At 46.4% G+C, this 17,812-nt stretch overlaps 1 protein-coding gene across 1 annotated transcript in view; it reads right to left on the reverse strand.

Annotated features, from left to right (window-relative positions):
- The window catches only part of NMT1 (N-myristoyltransferase 1), a 47,133-nt gene that overhangs the window by 8,351 nt on the left and 20,970 nt on the right, over positions 1–17,812 (reverse strand). Inside the window, exons 2-5 of the mRNA XM_080682547.1 lie at positions 11,717–11,825; positions 7,540–7,684; positions 1,162–1,280; positions 263–354 (exon numbers count right to left, since the gene is read on the reverse strand). Of these exons, the coding sequence (XP_080538673.1) occupies positions 263–354; positions 1,162–1,280; positions 7,540–7,684; positions 11,717–11,825 (465 nt within the window). The remainder of the gene's footprint in view (positions 1–262; positions 355–1,161; positions 1,281–7,539; positions 7,685–11,716; positions 11,826–17,812) is intronic.

Below are 17,812 nucleotides of genomic sequence, written 5' to 3' on the forward strand. Positions count from 1 at the left end.
TACATAAAGTCCCCATAAAGTAGATGATCTTTTCTTCTGGGTAACAATTCCACAAAGTCTCCCTCATCCAGTCATTCTATCTTAAATAAGGTTTCGATGCTAAGCTCCACTAGAAGCAAGTCTCCTTCAGATGCAGGAACTCAGGAGTTACACACTAACTTGCCATTCAAAGGCTGGCTCAGTGGAGATGAAAAATCTGAGGCTCTGTGGTGGTTCTGCTCTCTGGCTTGTCCCAGAACTGTAAGAAAGCCCTTAAACTCACCATAAAAGAAATTCCGGGGAATAATCAAATCGGAACATGTTGTCATCATCTTCCACGTAATTCTCATTCAGAAGGGTGTATAATTCTTTCAGCTGTAGAGAAACAGGTGCTGTCTTAGAGGTATTCTGCCAGATGGGGGCCAACTCTGATACCCTGGGGCTCCAAGCTTTTCAGAAGGACAAGGCAAACTACCAAAAACTATTTAATCTCACAAATCCTTTCCATCCCAGGCATGGCAGGGACTCTTTTGAAATGAGCACACGAGCACCGCAGTTGTAATAGAAAACTGAGCCACAGGGGTAGAGTGGCACACTTAAGTAATAAAGTGACAGACAACCAAGAATGTCATCCAACTAACCAACACCTCCTCGTTAAGACAAGGGAATGAATGAATGAATGACGAACAAGCAAAATGTGGCCCTGGCCAGAGTGGCTCAGTTGGGTGGGCACTATCCCATGCACCGAAGGGTCGCCGGTTCGATTCCCAGTCAGGGCACATGCCTAGGATCTGGGTTTGGCATGTGCCCTGAATCCGGGAGGCAACCGACAGATGTTTCCCTCGGTTTTCCTCCCCTCCCCGCCCCATCTCTCTCCTCCCATTCCTCTCTCTCTCTAAAACCAATTTAAAAAAAAATGAAAGCTTGAAAAAAGGATAGCCACTTTCAAGAGCTATAGAGGTAAACTCTCAACCTGCCAGAGAAGCCAAGTGCTATTTCTGTGGTGTTGGGCAGGCCCCAGAGGCAATAGATGTGGGGGGGGGGGGGGGGTCTGCTCAGACCTGTTTGGCTCAGCTCTTAAGAGAGTCCTTGAAGGCTTGAGTAGAAGCTGTCTCCATATGACTGCAGGGCTCTCCGTGAAAGTGCCCAATCCACACCTGTGGCCTGCCAGGGACTACTCACCACACCACGGTCCCCCAGGTCCAAGGCATCCCAGGTGAAGCCCTGGGGCAGGGTGTAGGGCTCCTGGCGGATGTTGTCTTTGTCAGGCTCCACAGGACCATGGGTGTTTACTACTTCTCCTAGAAGAAGAGCACAGCCATGAGCCTTACCCTCTGCCTCCTGGGGGAGGGAAGGAGCTCAGTTCAAAAATCAACCAGAACAAGTTCCTCCTGTCCCCAGGAGCCCCCCATCTGAAGAACACTCTGTGCTTGGCAACTGCAGAACATCTCTCCAGCTTCCCTTGGTCCCTAACTAAGGGCCAATTCATGGCAAAACTTCAGAACAATCACTGGGATCCAAGGTGGTTGGTTTTTTGGAAATCCTTTCGTATCTCCCTCTGGTTACTGAGTGACAAACATTAATCTTGACTAATTTGGCTGCCTGCCTCCTGGTTGGTGCAGAGAGTGCTGTCATGGCCCTGGCCCATCAACCTCGATGAATTTAGAAGAAGTTGTAACAAAGCTGCTTTTGTGACAACAGCAACAACAATGTACTGGGCCCATTCCTGAGCCAGATGATGGCATCTAGGCGCCAGGCTGGATCTTGGCCCTGCCAGCCTTAGCTTTTAGCAATGTGGCCAGTTAACGGCTGCTGCCAACTCGGGTCCTCAGGGTTTACAGAGTCCTGCGAGGGCCTTTAGGCTGAATCACCGAGTCCACACAACGCTGCCGGGAAGTTAGGCTCTGACACAACACCCCCACCCTGGACAGACACCGCTCCTCTGTGGAATGTGTAGGGAGTGCTTGGGGGTGCTGAGGAGATACAGCTCCGATTCCAACCCACAGCCCAATCAGTCATTTGATATATGTTGGACATCAAACACACAAATTTGGCTGTTGGAGCTATTTAGTTTCTACAATTCAGAGCTTACTTATGTTCACACCCGGAAGAATGCAGCGTTTAGTACATTTTGAAAACTGAGTCTTCAAAAGGAACCCACTCAGTACACTGTTTGCTTCTAGCATAGGACACTGTAGACACTCACTTCATGCTTTTACTGACTTTCAGACTCCTGTCCGAATAGATCATTCTAATGTGTAACAGGCAGCTCTCGACCCGCCCAGTAGCATATCTGTGGGGCAGGTGAAGTAGAAATGGGAAGCTATGGCTATGAGTTGAGGACACCTTCAGCACTAACCATCCAACTCTTTCACTCACATTTACTGAACACCAATGTGCATCAGACATCATGCACTAGGATATAGCCAGGAAAAGACAAGGTCCCCGACTCTACAAGATGTACCACCTTCTGGGAAAATATTCAAGAAATGAAACATTACCAACATGCTAAGGGTCACAAACTGGAAACTACAGGCAACACTGGGAGGATTACATAGTAGAGAAGCAGCCGGCTACCTATTTACAATCTGGCTCCCCAGCAGGTTTGTTTAGGAGAGAGCTGATATTTTTCTTCCTTAGTTTAGAAACTGGCCTTTTGGTTTATTCATAAAGTGGCCCTTGTGAAGTAGTTCAATATAAGTCAATCCACTTCCAATTTACTGCCATATAAAATCTGAGTGTACAAAGCCAAGGGCCAGATCCTTGGAAAGTACCAAGGATTTCTTTCTTTTTTTTTTTTTTTAATATATTTTATTGATATTTTACAGAGAGAAAGGGAGAGGGATAGAGAGTTAGAAACATCGACGAGAGAGAAACATCGATCAGCTGCCTCCTGCACACCTCCTACTGGGGATGTGTCGCAACCAAGGTACATGCCCTTGACCGGAATCGAACCTGGGACCTTTCAGTCCGCAGGCTGACGCTCTATCCACTGAGCCAAACCGGTTTCGGCAGTACCAAGGATTTCTACTCTCATCTTATCTAGTTGCAAGTTTATTTTTCCTTATATTGAACTTTCTTTTCCAAAATACATTTAACTTCAGAATCTTTTTGCTATTATTATTTTCCTAAATGATTTCATAGATAAGATACCAGTGGTCTTCCCCACGGTACAGTCAGTTATGCACCCCTTACCAGCAGGGACATGTTCTGAGAAATGCATCATTAGGTGACTTCTCCTAGCGCGAGCATCACAGAGTGCAATTAGACAAACCTAGATGGTATAGCCTACCACACACCTCGGCTCTATTGTATATATAGCCCATTGCTCCTAGGCTACAAGCCTGTATAGCACAATACTGCACAAAACAACACGACATTAAATCAAGCACAAGAGAAAATGATGGAATCAAGAAATGTGGTAAACACAAGATGTAGACGGCTGCTGTCAGCATAATACCACATACTGTTTTCAGCAAACGACTTATTTTATAAGTAGAAAGAGTATACTCTAAAATAACGATAAACAGCATAATTTAGTAAATACACAAATCAGTAACATTGTCAGTTATTATTATCAAGTATTATGTACTACACACAATTACTTGTGTTATACTTTTACACAACTGGCAGTGCAGGTGTATTTACACCTACATCACCACAAATACATGAGCAATGTGTTGTGCTAAAATGTCACTAGGGGATAAGGCTTTTTCAGTTCCATTATAGTCTTATGGGACCACCATTGTATATGTGGTCCATTCTTTTCTTTTTTTAAAATAAATTTTTATTGATTTCAGATAAAGGAAGGGAGAGGGAGAAAGAGTTAGAAACATCAATGAGAGAATCATTGATGGGCTGCCTCTTGCATACCCCCTACTGGGGATCGAACCCACAACGCAGCCATGTGCCCTAACCGGAAACTGAACCCAGGACCTCTTGGTCCATGGGACGATGCTTAATCCACTGAACCATATCAGCCGGGCTGTGTGGCCCATTCTTCATTGAAACATTATTGTGCAGCACATGACTGTACTATAATAATCTCAAGGCCAAATCTTTTAATTTGGGCTGGTTACTAGGTCCTGCGTGCAACAAGCATTTCCATTCACTCCTTCACCACTTGTTCATGAAATCTTAGAATGCACCAGTTCTGTGGCAAGAGCTGGCAAATGAAATGGACAAAGATGACTTTTTTTTTTTTAAATATATTTTATTGATATTTCACAGAGAGGAAGGGAGAGGGATAGAGAGCTAGAAACATCGATGAGAGAGAAACATCGATCAGCTGCCTCCTGCACGCCTCCCACTGGAGATGTGCCCGCAACCAAGGTACATGCCCTTGACCGGAATCAAACCCGGGACCCCTCAGTCCGCAGGCCGACGCTCTATCCACTGAGCCAAACCCGTTTCGGCCAAAGATGACTTTTAAAAAGTAAAATGAGCCCTAGCCGGTTTGGCTAAGTGGATAGAGCGCTGGCTGTGGACTGAAGAGTCCCAGGTTCGATTCCGGTCAAAGGTATATGCCTGGGTTGCAGGTTCGATCCCCAGTGGAGGGTGTGCAGGAGACAGCCAATCAATGATTCTTTCTCATCATTGATGTTTCTATCTCTCTCTCCTTCTCCCTTCCTCTCTGAAATCAATAAAAAATATATTTTTTTAAAAAGTGCTTAGCCGGCGTGGCTCAGGGGTTGAGCATTGACCTGTGAACCAGGAGGTCACAGTTCAATTCCCAGTCAGAGCACATGCCCGGGTTGCAGGCTCCATCCCCAGTGTGGGGCCTGCAGGAGGCAGCCGATCAATGATTCTCTCTCATCATTGATGTTTCTTTCATTCCTTCTCCCTTCCTCTCTGAAATCAATAAAAATATATTTTTTAAAAAAAGTAAAACGAGCCCTGGCCAGGTAGCTCAGTTGGTTAGAGCAGTGGTCGGCAAACTCATTAGTCAACAGAGCCAAATGTCAACAGTACAACGACTGAAATTTCTTTTGAGAGCCAAATTTTTTAAACTTAAACTTCTTCTAACGCCAATTCTTCAAAATAGATTCGCCCAGGCCGTGGTATTTTGTGGAAGAGCCACACTCAAGGGGTCAAAGAGCCGCATGTGGCTCACGAGCCGCAGTTTGCCGACCACTGGGTTAGAGCATTGTCCTGATACGGCCAAGGTTGCGGATTCGATCCCTGGTCATACAAAAATCGACTAATGAATGCATGAATAAGTAGAACAACCAATTGATGTTTCTTTCTCTCTCTCTCCCCCTCCCTCCATCCCTCTCTAAAAATCAATAAATTAAAAAAAACAACTTTTTTTTTTTAATAAAAATGAAATGATATGATCTGAAAAAGAGATTAAAAATTTTATTTGGGAGCACACAGAATTGTTACATAGCCTAAAACACTTGCTGTTTAGAAGGCCTTTAAATGGGGAATTTAGGGTGATTTTAAACTTCTAAAGAATTCTAGGTCTCTTTAGTGGAAAACAATTTGTATCCGTCCCAACAAGGTAGGGAGTGGTGAAAACACGGCTCACTTGAAATACTTGAATTTTACAATCATTAGCCCATTCAGTGGAAAATATAAAGGCAGCTAGCTAGAAATCGCACAACACTAAGGGCACCCGCAAGGAGAAGGAGGGTGGCACCTCAGTCACGCAGAGCAGCTGTGGTACTTTATGGGCTGATTCACGGAAACAAAGGACTTAACTGGCTATGGACCTAAAAGGCAGACTGATCAGATGCTCAGAGCGACTGCTCTTCCACAAAGCCCCACACCATACACTGCACAAAAGGCATGTTCAAAAGAAACAGCACTGAGCATCACTGCACCTTCCTGAGTGTATCAGGGCCCCTGTGAGCAACTGTGTGGCTTTCTCATGAACTTTCTGAAAACAAACAAACAAACAACAACAAAAATGCAGCACTTTCTATAATTACAGGTAGAGAAACTGAGGCAAAAAAACAAAGAATAACTGGACTGAAGAGAAACAGAAGCCTATTACTTAATTCGCTTCATCCCCAGGTTCCACTGTCTGTAAAAAAGGGAGTTAAGTTACCCATTTGCAAATTCCCAGTGAAAAATAAAATCAACCCCAAACCCCATCTGATAACGAGCCAAGATATCCGGCAGTCACCACACGTCTCTCCATGCACTTCACTCAGAGGCGGAGCATGTGGCTCTCTGCATTCTTCCTGCTCGCTGAAGGGGAAGAGGTCACCGGAACTGGTTACCAGTAATGCCCTAGGAACAGCATTACTGTGACCCAAAGCCCTGCTCGAGGGCTTAGGCAGTGGGCCTGGACCTAGGTGACTGCGGCAGCACAACAGACAAGGTGGATGGGTTGGGACAGGTTCTGGAATAGAGCCTCCTTGTCGGTTCATGGCTCATGACCATCCAGCAGTGTTTTGCCTGTAGGGGCGTACCTCAGCTTACTTCTCGATTGCCCAAGAACTGCATCTGCTTTAGAGCAGAGCTTCTGAAACTTTCAAAGTGGACACAACGCCCCTGTCAGTTCTGATTCTAAAGGTCTGGAGCAGGGCCTGAGATTCTGAATTCTATACACCCTTAAGCAATGCCCATTCTGCTGGTCTGAGAACCAGTTTGAGCAGCAAGGCTCTGAACTGTGTACTCCCCACCACTGGAGTAGACGAATCTCCTCGGGCACAGCTGTCCCTCACCAGTCCTTGGCCCTGCTTGGCCCTGCCCCTGCCCGCCTCCTCCTCTCCACCAAACACACTGTCAAATCACACTGTGTTTCTGGAGAGGAGCAGTAACATGAACACCCTGAAGGTCATTCACTTTGGTGTTGAAAAATACTTTTTTTCCAACAGACTTACTTTCCCAGTCATATGGAAAATAGGAGTTGGGCTATCAATGGGCCCAGAATCATGACGCAACCACTCCGGAAACTTATTGTCAACAGCAATCCTCCGAAGTTAGCCATCAAGCTTAGCTGTAGCTTGGTCTCAGCACGTTATCTCTAACTGCTATATCCAGTCTCTTCTGGAATCCTTTTACATTTTCTAGCTATCCCACCCTTTTAAGAGTTCATTACAACTTTCTTAAGGGGTGCCAACCAAACCTGCATATGGTACTCCAGTTGTTGAACCATCACCGTTAAGTAAAATGTCAAATTACTTTGTATTTATTAAGAATGCATTTGCAAGAGATAAGGGGAAGAGGCTGAGGATTTCGCCATCCCAGGATTAAAGATTTGCCCAGATAAATAAGACAGTCTCTCTATAAAATCTATGTGGGAAGACAGACTCATGGGCAGACATCCCCATTCATCATGTGCCAATGCATTGTTTTTCTTTGTAGATTCGTACTGGATGATGATGGGCTAAAAGAACCATTATTTGGTTTCAGTGTGCTACTGTGCAACGATAAGGTCCCTGAACAATAGCCTTTTCTATACTGCACTTTCAAGACTACCCTCTAAAAATAACCCCCAAGGCACTCCAGGACAATATAGCCCTCACAAATTAAGTAGGGAACCCTTAGCACAGCTAAGGCACACCCCTTGCCTCCCACCCTCTACTGGGGAAGAAGGCACATACATACCCAGTTTGGGGACAGGCTGCGTGTCCCAGAACTGGTAGCTTCTTTTGCTGGCCTCCTCCAATGTTTTGGCAGGTCCCTGGCCCACAGAAAACAGTTCAATGGCCTTCTGTATTTCCTGGATCCTCTCTGCTGGCAAAGAGTTCATCTAGACAAGACAAAGGCAGGGAGAGAAAAGGTCCATTATGTTAATAAGTACTTTTGATTAATTATAGGCTCAACAGTTAAAGGAGTACAGCTTGCCTGGCCAGTGTGGCTCACTGGTTGAGCTTCAGCCCATGAACCAGGAGGTCATGGTTCGATTCCAGTCAGGGCATATGCCCAGGTTGTGGGCTTGATCCCCGGTGGCGGGTATGTAGGAGGCAACCGTTCAGTGATTCTCATCATTGATGTTTCTATCTCTCTCTCCCTCTCCCTGAAATCATCAATTTAAAAAAACACAATATATTGAAGGGATACAACTCAAAGAAGTGGTATGATTCCTCTATCCCAATCCCAGAGGTCACATATTGTACAACTGGAGAAAGTTGTTGACGTTGAGCAATATGATGGGTGGGTGTTTCCTGCAGGGTTTCTCCCCTTCTTGTGATGTTTGATGGCAGAATATATATTCAGTGTAAAATTCCAAACAATGCAGGAATGTGTAATACATATAGAAACTAAAAACCCAACAATCCCATCCCTCAAGTATAATCCTTGTCATCAACAGTCTTAATTTGAGAGGTAGAAGAGGCAAATATAATTTCAGACTTTTTTTACATGCAAGCTCTAAACACACACACACCAAATTTCAAAAACTAAAATTGGATCATATAGTATTATTCTACAAACTGCTCTTCTTTAAACACTATGTCTAAGAGACCTACCCATGTGGCCACACAGACTTGCCCATTCTAACTACTGTGCATGAGCCATAGTTTATTTAGCCAACCCCCTACCAATGGGAATTTTGGTGGTTTTGTTCTTCAGTGTTACAAGCATGCTGCAATGAACTTTCTTGTACGTCTATTTTTGCTCATTTGGATATGTATTCCTGCAGGATAAATTCTAAGAAAGGAGGTTTGCTGGATTAACAAGTATGTACATTTGAAATTATAATATATATTGTCAACTTTCCCCTAAAAACAGGTTAATAAACCAATAAATATTGTTATGAGAACATGTTTCTCCAGATTCTCATAATAAAATTTACCAAATCTTAATCTCTGCCAATCTAGAAAAAAAATACTGCTTTAATTTTCATTTCTTTCATTTTGAGTTTAATCGTCTTTTCATACACTGACTAACCATTTACATTTTTTCTTTGTGAACTGTCTACTCATTTCATTATTTTAAATTGACTGATTCATATATTTATTTTCCCAGTTTATTGTTTATCTTTTTAAAAAACTATCTTTTGACTTTTTATAGATATGTTGTAATTTGTCATTTTTCTTTATGGCTTCTGGTTCTTATGTCAGGCTTATAATTATAATATGCATAATTTTTTCTAACACTATTTTCCCCCCACTTAGATTGTGAAGGAAAGGAAGACTATAAACCAACGTGTTTACATTGCTTGGGAGTTAGGATTGTCAACATAAGACACGTTTAAACCTGTAGAGAATTTTTATGAATTTACTTGAGCTAAACTGACGACAAATGCCAGGAAGCAAAATCTCAAAGTAATGGAAAAAATGCTCCAGAGAATGGCAGTTTTGTGCCTTATTTTATAAATTATAATCAAAGGAAGAAGCGTAAGGGGTCACATAAAATCCACTGGTGACAGATTAGAGAAGAGGGAGGAAGTGGGGGAAATTTCTGGGCCTGGATAAAAAGCAAACCTAATAAACACATACTTCTTTTACATTTGTGCGATAGTTAACAATGAACATAATAACAATGAGGGATTTTGTGGTCTTTGCTCTGGTGCAGTGGGGAAGGAGGGAGGAAGGAAAGAAATTACAAAAGGTGTGTTATCATAAATGTAGATGCAAAAAGACCATAAGATAAGCTCAGTTAAGGCAAAGATTTATCGGGGAAGATACTGGCCTAGAACATGACTACCTACCATGACTCATTTTCAGATAGAAAGTGTTTGTTTTTTAAATATATTTTTATTGATTTCAGAGAGGAAGGGAGAGGGAGAGATAGAAACATCAATGATGAGAAACACTGATTGGCTGCCTCCTGCACGCCCCCTACTGGGGACTGAGCCCACAATCCAGGCATGTGCCCTCGAACGGAATTGAACCGGGACCCTTTGGTCTGCAGGCTGACGCTCTATCCACTGAGCCAAACTGGCTAGGGCCAGTTAGAAAGTTTTAATTTCAGACCATCCTATGTGGTTACTTTAGGCCTCTGAGCTTGTAAGGTCTGCCATGCAGGCCTCCCCTGAGCTCGTCAGATTTAGTATGTGGCCCCTTTCTCATCCATAGGATTATAAGTGATTTTAGTTTTCTTCCTCTTGCTATGATTTCCCCCCTAAATTCTCTACAATGAACTACTTCACTTTTATAAAGAAGAAAATGGAAGAGTTATGTAAATGGTGTTTTATTAATATTTTCTAATTTCAAAGAGAACCATTTTGATATAGGCTCAAGGTCACACTCCCCACCCCCGTGGAGTCACCCAAATACCCATCCCAAGACAAACAAAAATAAAAATAAAAATCCTAAAGCCAAAGCATAGGCTTAGGCTAGGATTCCTGACTGAAAAACCTAGGTAAGCCATCTCTCTCATCTTTATTTATCTTTTTAAAATATATTTTATTGATTTTTTACAGAGAGGAAGGGAGAGGGAGAGTTAGAAACATCGATGAGAGAGAAACATCAATCAGCTGCCCCCTGCACACCCCCTACTGGGGATGTGCCCACAACCAAGGTACATGCCCTTGACCAGAATCGAACCTGGGACCCTTGAGTCTGCAGGCCGACGCTCTATCCACTGAGCCAAACCGGTTAGGGCGACCTCTCTCATCTTTAGAACGGGAAGACCCCCACCTACCTTGTAGGGATGTTCAAGTGCCTGGCAAGAACCTAGCCAACGCTGTGGTCAATATGATGGTCTTTTTTTTTCATAGGGGGTTTGATACTGAAAATAGTAAAAAATTACTTGAAGTCATATCTCAATAAGACAGGAGACTGAAGTTGGAGTATAACATTTGAGGCATGAAACAAAGTGTAGGTAGACTGGAATGAGACCAAATTTCTCATGAGGCTTATAAACTGTTTGAGAGGCTATTCTAAAAGAGGAATTATGGGTATGTTATGAACTTCCCCCAGGATCTATTCTAAAGAGGATAGGACTAGCCCTGGCCGGTGTGGCTCAGTTGGTTGAGTATCATCCTGCACAACAAAAGGTCACTGGTTCAATTCCTGGTCAGGGCACGTACCCAGGGTGCGGGTTCCATCCCTGGTTGGGGTGTGTACGGGAGGCAACCAACCAGTTAAGCTCTCACATGGATGTTTCTCTCTCTCCCTCTCTCTTCCTCTTTCTCTAAAAATAAATTTTAAAAATATATTTAAAGAGGATAGTACTAACATGAAATAATAGGTTTTCTTTTTTTCCAATGTTGTTTTATTTATAAAACAAAACAATCCTTGCTAATACCTCCGGGTCCAGTCTTAGGCTGAAAACTCTAGGCCAGTGGTTCTAGCTAGTGGAACTGGGAAACTGTGCGGCTCATGATTTTCATTACAATGATTATGCACTAACCATCTGTACGCCATAAGCGGCGGACCTTTTAAAATTCAATTCAAAATACCGTAGCAGTTAACTGGTTAAGAGAAAGCTTGCAATACATAAAGGTCTGCCTTAAAAAGAACAGGCCTTATATTCCCGCAGTGGTGGGGACTTCGATGGAAAAGGCTGAGAACCACTGCTCTAGGTAACGGGCTGGCACAGCGAAACTACTCTGCACCCGGCTCCTTGCACAGCACTGCATGCAGTTCTGTACCTGTGCATCCTCAGAGGACACCGTGCTTGGGAGTCAGTGTCTAACCTGCTGTGTCTAAGGTATGAGAGCAGATTCATCACCTAGGTCTAGGGTGGCAGAGGGCGGCAGAGGGATCCAAGTCCTCCATCTTTAAGTAATACCAGTGGAGATTGTCAGTCTAAATCGCTTCTACACATTTACCCCAAACCCTTCTCATCTGAAAAATCAACTCTCAGTAGCAAGAAAACAGAGCCTCCTTGTTACCTTCACAGGCTGATCCTGGGCTGAATCTGTCTCGCTGCCTTTCTCTTTCTTCTTTTTTTGTTTCTTTTTCTTCTTTTTGGCTCCAGTGTCATTGGCTGGACTCAAACCACTGTAAAACAAGTAAATACCAATGCAGGGTTTTTGTTTTTTTAAAAATCATCAGTTTTGGGCTACACTGACAAAGAGCTTTCTGTGGAGCCAGACCTTCCTTAATCAAGCCTTTGGCTTCAGAGCAGACTAGAGAATCATCCAGGTTCCCAGAAGAGGCATTTGGAGGACAACAGAAAACACAGCTCTCCTCCTACTCCCATCAGCTCCCAGGGAGGGAGTGCTGTGCAAGGAATGTCCTGTTTGTTTGAAAGGACTGTTTCTATTCTTGTTTTTATTTTCTATGATTATTTTCTTTAGATTGTCAGGCTGCTGGCACCAAAGGCAAATGATACCTGTTAACAGGGCATTCATACCACCAAGAGCCCTAAATTTAAAAGGATGACAGCCAATAATATCTTTGTGGAAACCCTTCCTCACCCCCACTCCTACCCTCCCAATGCATTAGCTTTAATGAGTTTCCCTGGCTGAATCTAAAGCACAAGGCAGTATTGGAAATGAAGGAAGCAACAAAGAAAAAGGTAATTTAACATTGCTGTGACCAAAACAGTCACACAATCATGAAAAATGCCTAAATCAGGCCTGCAGGATTGAGGACAACTATCAGCTGGTTAAGACTGGGTGAAATCATCACCGTCGAAATCCAGTAGTGGGGATCTTGGGAAAAGTGAAGCACCAGCCATTCCTGCACAAAGAGATCACGTGAAGCCTGAGTGTGAGTATGAACGTGGTAATGGGGACTTACTCATGTCCTTTTCCTTCTTTGTGACACACCCGACGAATGCAGCAAAAACAGTTTCTAAGCCACATTTAGGTTTTCTACCATCTCTTATGACTTTCTGTATTCTCTCTCAATATCTTCAGTGAGACACAAATCACATATTATACTGTTCCTCTGACATTTTCAATTCATTTGCTCTGAAATGTTTCTCCCAATTCTTGTTGATCTTAGAAATAGTTTTGATTCTGGGTTTTCTTCATTTTATTGATGAATTTTAAGGTTCACCTTGCAGCTTGCATTCGCAATTACTGTTTGGTTTCTGCCATGTCTAAATTGATGTTGGCATTGCTAGCCTGGGAGTAATGCCTAGCATCTCGCTGCCATCCTCCTTGGAATTCTTCCATTAAAAAGTCAAAATTAATCATCATCTACTGGTTTCTTATGCTGTGGGATCAAACCTCTCCTCTGGGTTCCCCCTTGGATTTTCAGGCCCCAAACCAATTTTTATTTCTTGGATGGAAGGAGAGGTGGAAGCGTGGAGCTAGGAGGCCCAGGGTCCAGAGGGTGAGAGCCCAACAATTTGCAGCAGAGGCGAGGGAAAGGTTGGTTGCAGGATCCAGGGATGAGAGTGAGGAGAAAGAAGGGCTGAAGAGGAGTCCAAAAGAAAGAGATGGAACATGGGAGCTCTCTCAAGGAGTGGTTGCCACCTGGCCCCAATCACAAAGCTGCCTGCCCAGAGCTTTACTGGAACTCTAGGTGAAGCTCTCATTGAGCCTTGGCTCAGACACTCCCACCGCAGACCACCCTACTCTTGCCTAGACTGTGCTGCAACTTCAGCTAATCCTCCCTCTTGGCTATCCACAGGCGCGCAGCGCACCCAGGCCAGAAGGCCTATGCCTGCCCTGACCGTGGCCTGCACATCATCTACTTTCCCCCTCAGGCGCCAGCACATCCACGCTAACAGGCGGCCTGAGTGTGGAAAAGGCTTCAAGCACAAGCATGCCCTGGAAGCCCATCAGCGGGTCCGTCACTCTGGCAAGACCCCAAGGTGGCAGCAGCCTGCAGTGGGCTTTCCGAGGCAGTCCCTGATTTGGGAGGCCAGGATCCCCTAGTTCGTTTACAGTACTTTCTGTGGAAAAGAAGAGGCAAGGCTTATGTGTCTGGGGGGTAAGGAAAGGAAATGGGGCACTTAAGGAAAACAAAGCTCTGTGTTAGGAAATGAGTAGAGGTGAGGGGGGCAGAGATGGTCCTTTGGAAGAAGGCTGGAATCTGAACTCATTTTCTGAGGTTCCTGCTCCCACTTCCAAGTCCTACTTGAGATTTCTTCACGGCAAATGTTTCACCTAACTGGCTTTTCTTTCTGGATTATTCTCTCCCTTCGAGCATTCTGGTAGGTATCTGTTAGGTCTGAGGAATTCCAGAAGCCGATGCATGCAACCGATGGTGACGCAGATAACAGACTAGTGCACCAGACAGATGGCAACACAAATGCTGGTCCCTTCCTGGAACCTGTGACGGGCCAGTGCTCCAGGCAAATGTTGGCGCAGATATTGGCTCCATTCCTGGAACCTCTGCCCGCAGTGTAAATTCCACCTGCCCTCAGCTCATGGTCCTCCGCCCTCACTGAACACCTGTATAAAAAAAGTGCCTCGGCTCCCGCCCAATATGACTTCTCCAGCCCTACCCTCAGGATCAGTGAACCTTGCCCGGGAGTGCAAGATTAAAAGTTCTTCCTTTTGATTGGCCTGGACTCTGTCTTTGTTCCCTGTGCTGCGAACCTCACATTTGGTGCTGAAACCCGGGAGGGTGCGAGCACTCCATCTGACCGTTCACGGTCCAGGGTGCCCCCACCTCCTCTCTCTCTAGGATCCTCTGGCTTCTCCCCCAGCTCGGCAGCGTCAGCGGTAAGTCCTGGTCCGTGCCGATCCCTGATGGTTGTCCGGCGTCTCTGTCCGTAAACCGCAGCCCAAGTCAGAGATTGCCTTCCGGGCATAGCCCTCCGGACCCCTCCAGGAGGGGTTCCGAACCTTGGGAGGTAGCGGAGATGTCCCTGCCGCCCCTCGGTTCTCCGGCCTTTGGGCCTCCGTCCAGACCCCGGGAGGCGGTGGAGACGTCCCTGCCGTCCCTTGGGTCCCCGTCCATAGCCTTGTCTGAACGACTGGGACGCTGGTCCTTTAGCCTCGTCTACTGACCTCAGGTGTTGAGCATGGGTAATCAAAATTCTAAAAACCTGACCCGAGCACACCTTAGGGTGCCTGCTCACCAATCTGGCTAAGCTAGGCCTGTCCCAGGATCTGCATCCTAAACGCCACATTTACTTCTGTAACGTGGCATGGCCTCAGTATGAACTGGACAACAGGTCAAAATGGCCCGAGAATGGGACTTTCGATTTTAACATCCTTACTGACCTCAGTAATTTCTGCTGGCAACCGGGAAGTGGCCCGAGGTCCCATATGTCCAGGCCTTTTTCTATCTGCGCTCCAGTCCCTCCCTCTGCTCCTTCTGTTCCACAGCCCAGGTTCTCCTTGCTTGCGAGAAACCTCCCCTACCTACCGACACCCCTCCACTTTCCGCCTTATCTGAACCCCCCAAAAATCTTTCCTCCCCTCCGACTCACCCACCTTCCTACCCAGGCCTTCTCCCCACAGCTTCTTCCGCCCCGCCGTCCGCTCCCTCCCTCCCCCCATTCTCCCCAACCCAACTTTCTCTTTTAGAATTTCCCCAGCTATCTACCCACTTCATCTCGCAGTCAGCCCCAGATATTTGGAAAAAGTTAAAAAAGGCTGAGGATGGCCCTCAGACCCCGGTCCGAGATCTAGTGAACATGGCCTTTAAGGTTTTTAATGCCCGTGAGGAGCAGGCAGAGTCAGATTGGGAAGCCCGCCTTCAACAGAAGGTAAACCTGCAAACCCAAGCCCTGGTTGCAGCCCTGTGGCTGACGGCAGCCGCGCATGGTCCCAAGGGGGCTGTGCGTGGTGGGGGTGCAACGAGAGGACTAACGCCACCTGGAGGATGCTTCAAGTGTGGAAATGAAGGCCACTGGGCAAGGCAGTGGCCCCGGCCCCGGGCTCCAACCAAGCCCTGCCCAGCGTGCGGTCAAAGCGGCCACTGGAAAAGTGACTGCCTCTGGAAAAGTGACGGGCCCTCTGAGTCTCAGCATGGAGGGGCCGCCCGTCCAGGTCATGGCCCGCCGCTGGCCATGCTGGGACTGGCCGAAGACTGACGATGCCTAGACTCGATGACCCCCATCACCCTCGCCGAGCCCAGGGTAACGCTCAAGGTAGCGGGTAAGCCAGTCTCCTTCTCTGTCCTGCCCTCCTTTTCAGGGCCCCTTTTCCCTTCCACGATCTCGGTCATGGGTATTGACGGCAAATCCACCTGCCCGCTGGCCACCGGGCCCCTTCCCTGTCTCCTCGACAATAACCCTATAACCCATTTGTTCCTAGTCATGCCTTCGTGCTCCATGCCCCATTTAGGATGGGATATCCTCACCAAACTAGGGGCCACTCTGCAGCTCACTCGGAGCCCTTCAGCCTCCCTGCTTCTTCCCCACTCCACCCTTCCCAAAGAACAACTTTCTTGACTGCACAGGCTTATCAGAAGCTGAGATCATTATCTCTAGGAAAAATGCGGCGGTTTAAAATTCAAGCGGCTAGAGGCCTGGGAATAGGCTGCGGGGCCTGCTCTCTCCTCCCCCTGGCTTTTCTAAATATTTTAAAATAGCATACAATACTGAAACATTGATTGCTAGACATGTTTAGAAATACTTAATGGAAGGTCTGAGGCATGGTTATGCATTTTGAAGGACATAGAAGGAAGGTTTGAAGGCTAATTGGAAAGTGTAAACTTTGTGAAGGTTGTGTATGTGATGAGAAGGAAAAGAGATGTTGAAAAGAAAAAAAGAAGTTCTAAATTAACTGTTGACAAGAATTGTAAAGGGCCATTTTACTCTGAGCAAGAAAGTGAGGCTTCAGTCTCCAAGTCTGGCAGGACAAGGTTGCTGGATACTTCTTAAGCTAAATCAGAATATTCACAGTGTCTAACCTCTTATCCAACCATCCAGGTCCCTGGCTTCCACTACTCCTTTCCTTTCCTACCCACAAGGAAACTGCTGAGGTGGTGGCTGAGACCATAATAACGCACATAATCCCAAGGTTTGGTCTCCCCACCTCCATACAATCAGACAACGGCCCAGCGTTTATATCAAGGGTCGTTCAGCAGGTTAGCACCTCTCTTGGCATCTCCTGGAAACTGCACATACCCTACCACCCACAATCATCGGGTAAGGTCGAGAGGGTCAACAGCCTCCTTAAAGACCATCTAACTAAACTCTGTCTAGAAATTCGCAGCTCCTGGCCGGACCTCCTGCCCATGGCCCTGACCAGAATCCGGGCTACACCAAGGAGCCCCACCTTCTTAAGCCCTTTTGAACTCCTATATGGAAGACCCTTCTTGCTCAACCATCGTCTCCCTACTGACCCTCCTCTCCTGTCTACTTATCTTCCATACCTGTCTTTACTCAGGCAACAGCTCCGGGAACACGCTGACAGATTTCTGCCCAGGCCAGAACCAGCGACCAAGGCTCCCGAGGACCAGCCCTCCAGCCAGGGGACTCAGTCCTCCTTAAGAATCTACATCCCAAGGCCTTGGAGCCCAGGTGGACGGGACCTCACACAGTAATCCTCACAACCCCCACCGCGGCCAAACTACTTGGCGATCCGTCGTGGCACCACCTCTCCAGACTCACAAGGACCCCGGAGCAGCATGACTTCTATAAATGTGAAGTGTTGGGCCCCACTAAGGTCCACCTTATCTGCCCTCCCCCTCCTCCTTCTCCTCCCGGCCCTGGGCAACCAACACCCACCCGCTTATGTGTGGAGGTTCAAGGTCCATGAAACCTATGACCAGGACAGCACACAAGACACCTGGCAGGTGGGATCTCAGGACTGCCCTCTGGTCGGCTGCCAGGCGCAGATCCTGATTGCTGTCGACCTCCGGTCAGTGTCCAACGGGGGCCGACCATATGTCTGTTTTGCTTATGACCAGCGGAACCCAGACAGGTGTAATCAAGACGTCAACACCTATGGGGGTTGCCGCTGGTCAGACTGTGTCACCCATGATGCCTATAATGAGGTCAGGTCAGGCCCCTTTTTCTGGAAGAATGGGACCTTCAACATCAGGGTCCGGGACCCCTGGGACCAACGATGGGTTGCGGGCGTTATGGGAAAACTATATGGGAGTGGTTGGAGCTTGACCCCTTCAGGGAC

The sequence above is a fragment of the Plecotus auritus genome, assembly GCF_963455305.1.
Source record: "Plecotus auritus genome assembly, chromosome: 7".
NCBI classification, from domain to species: Eukaryota; Metazoa; Chordata; class Mammalia; order Chiroptera; family Vespertilionidae; genus Plecotus; species Plecotus auritus.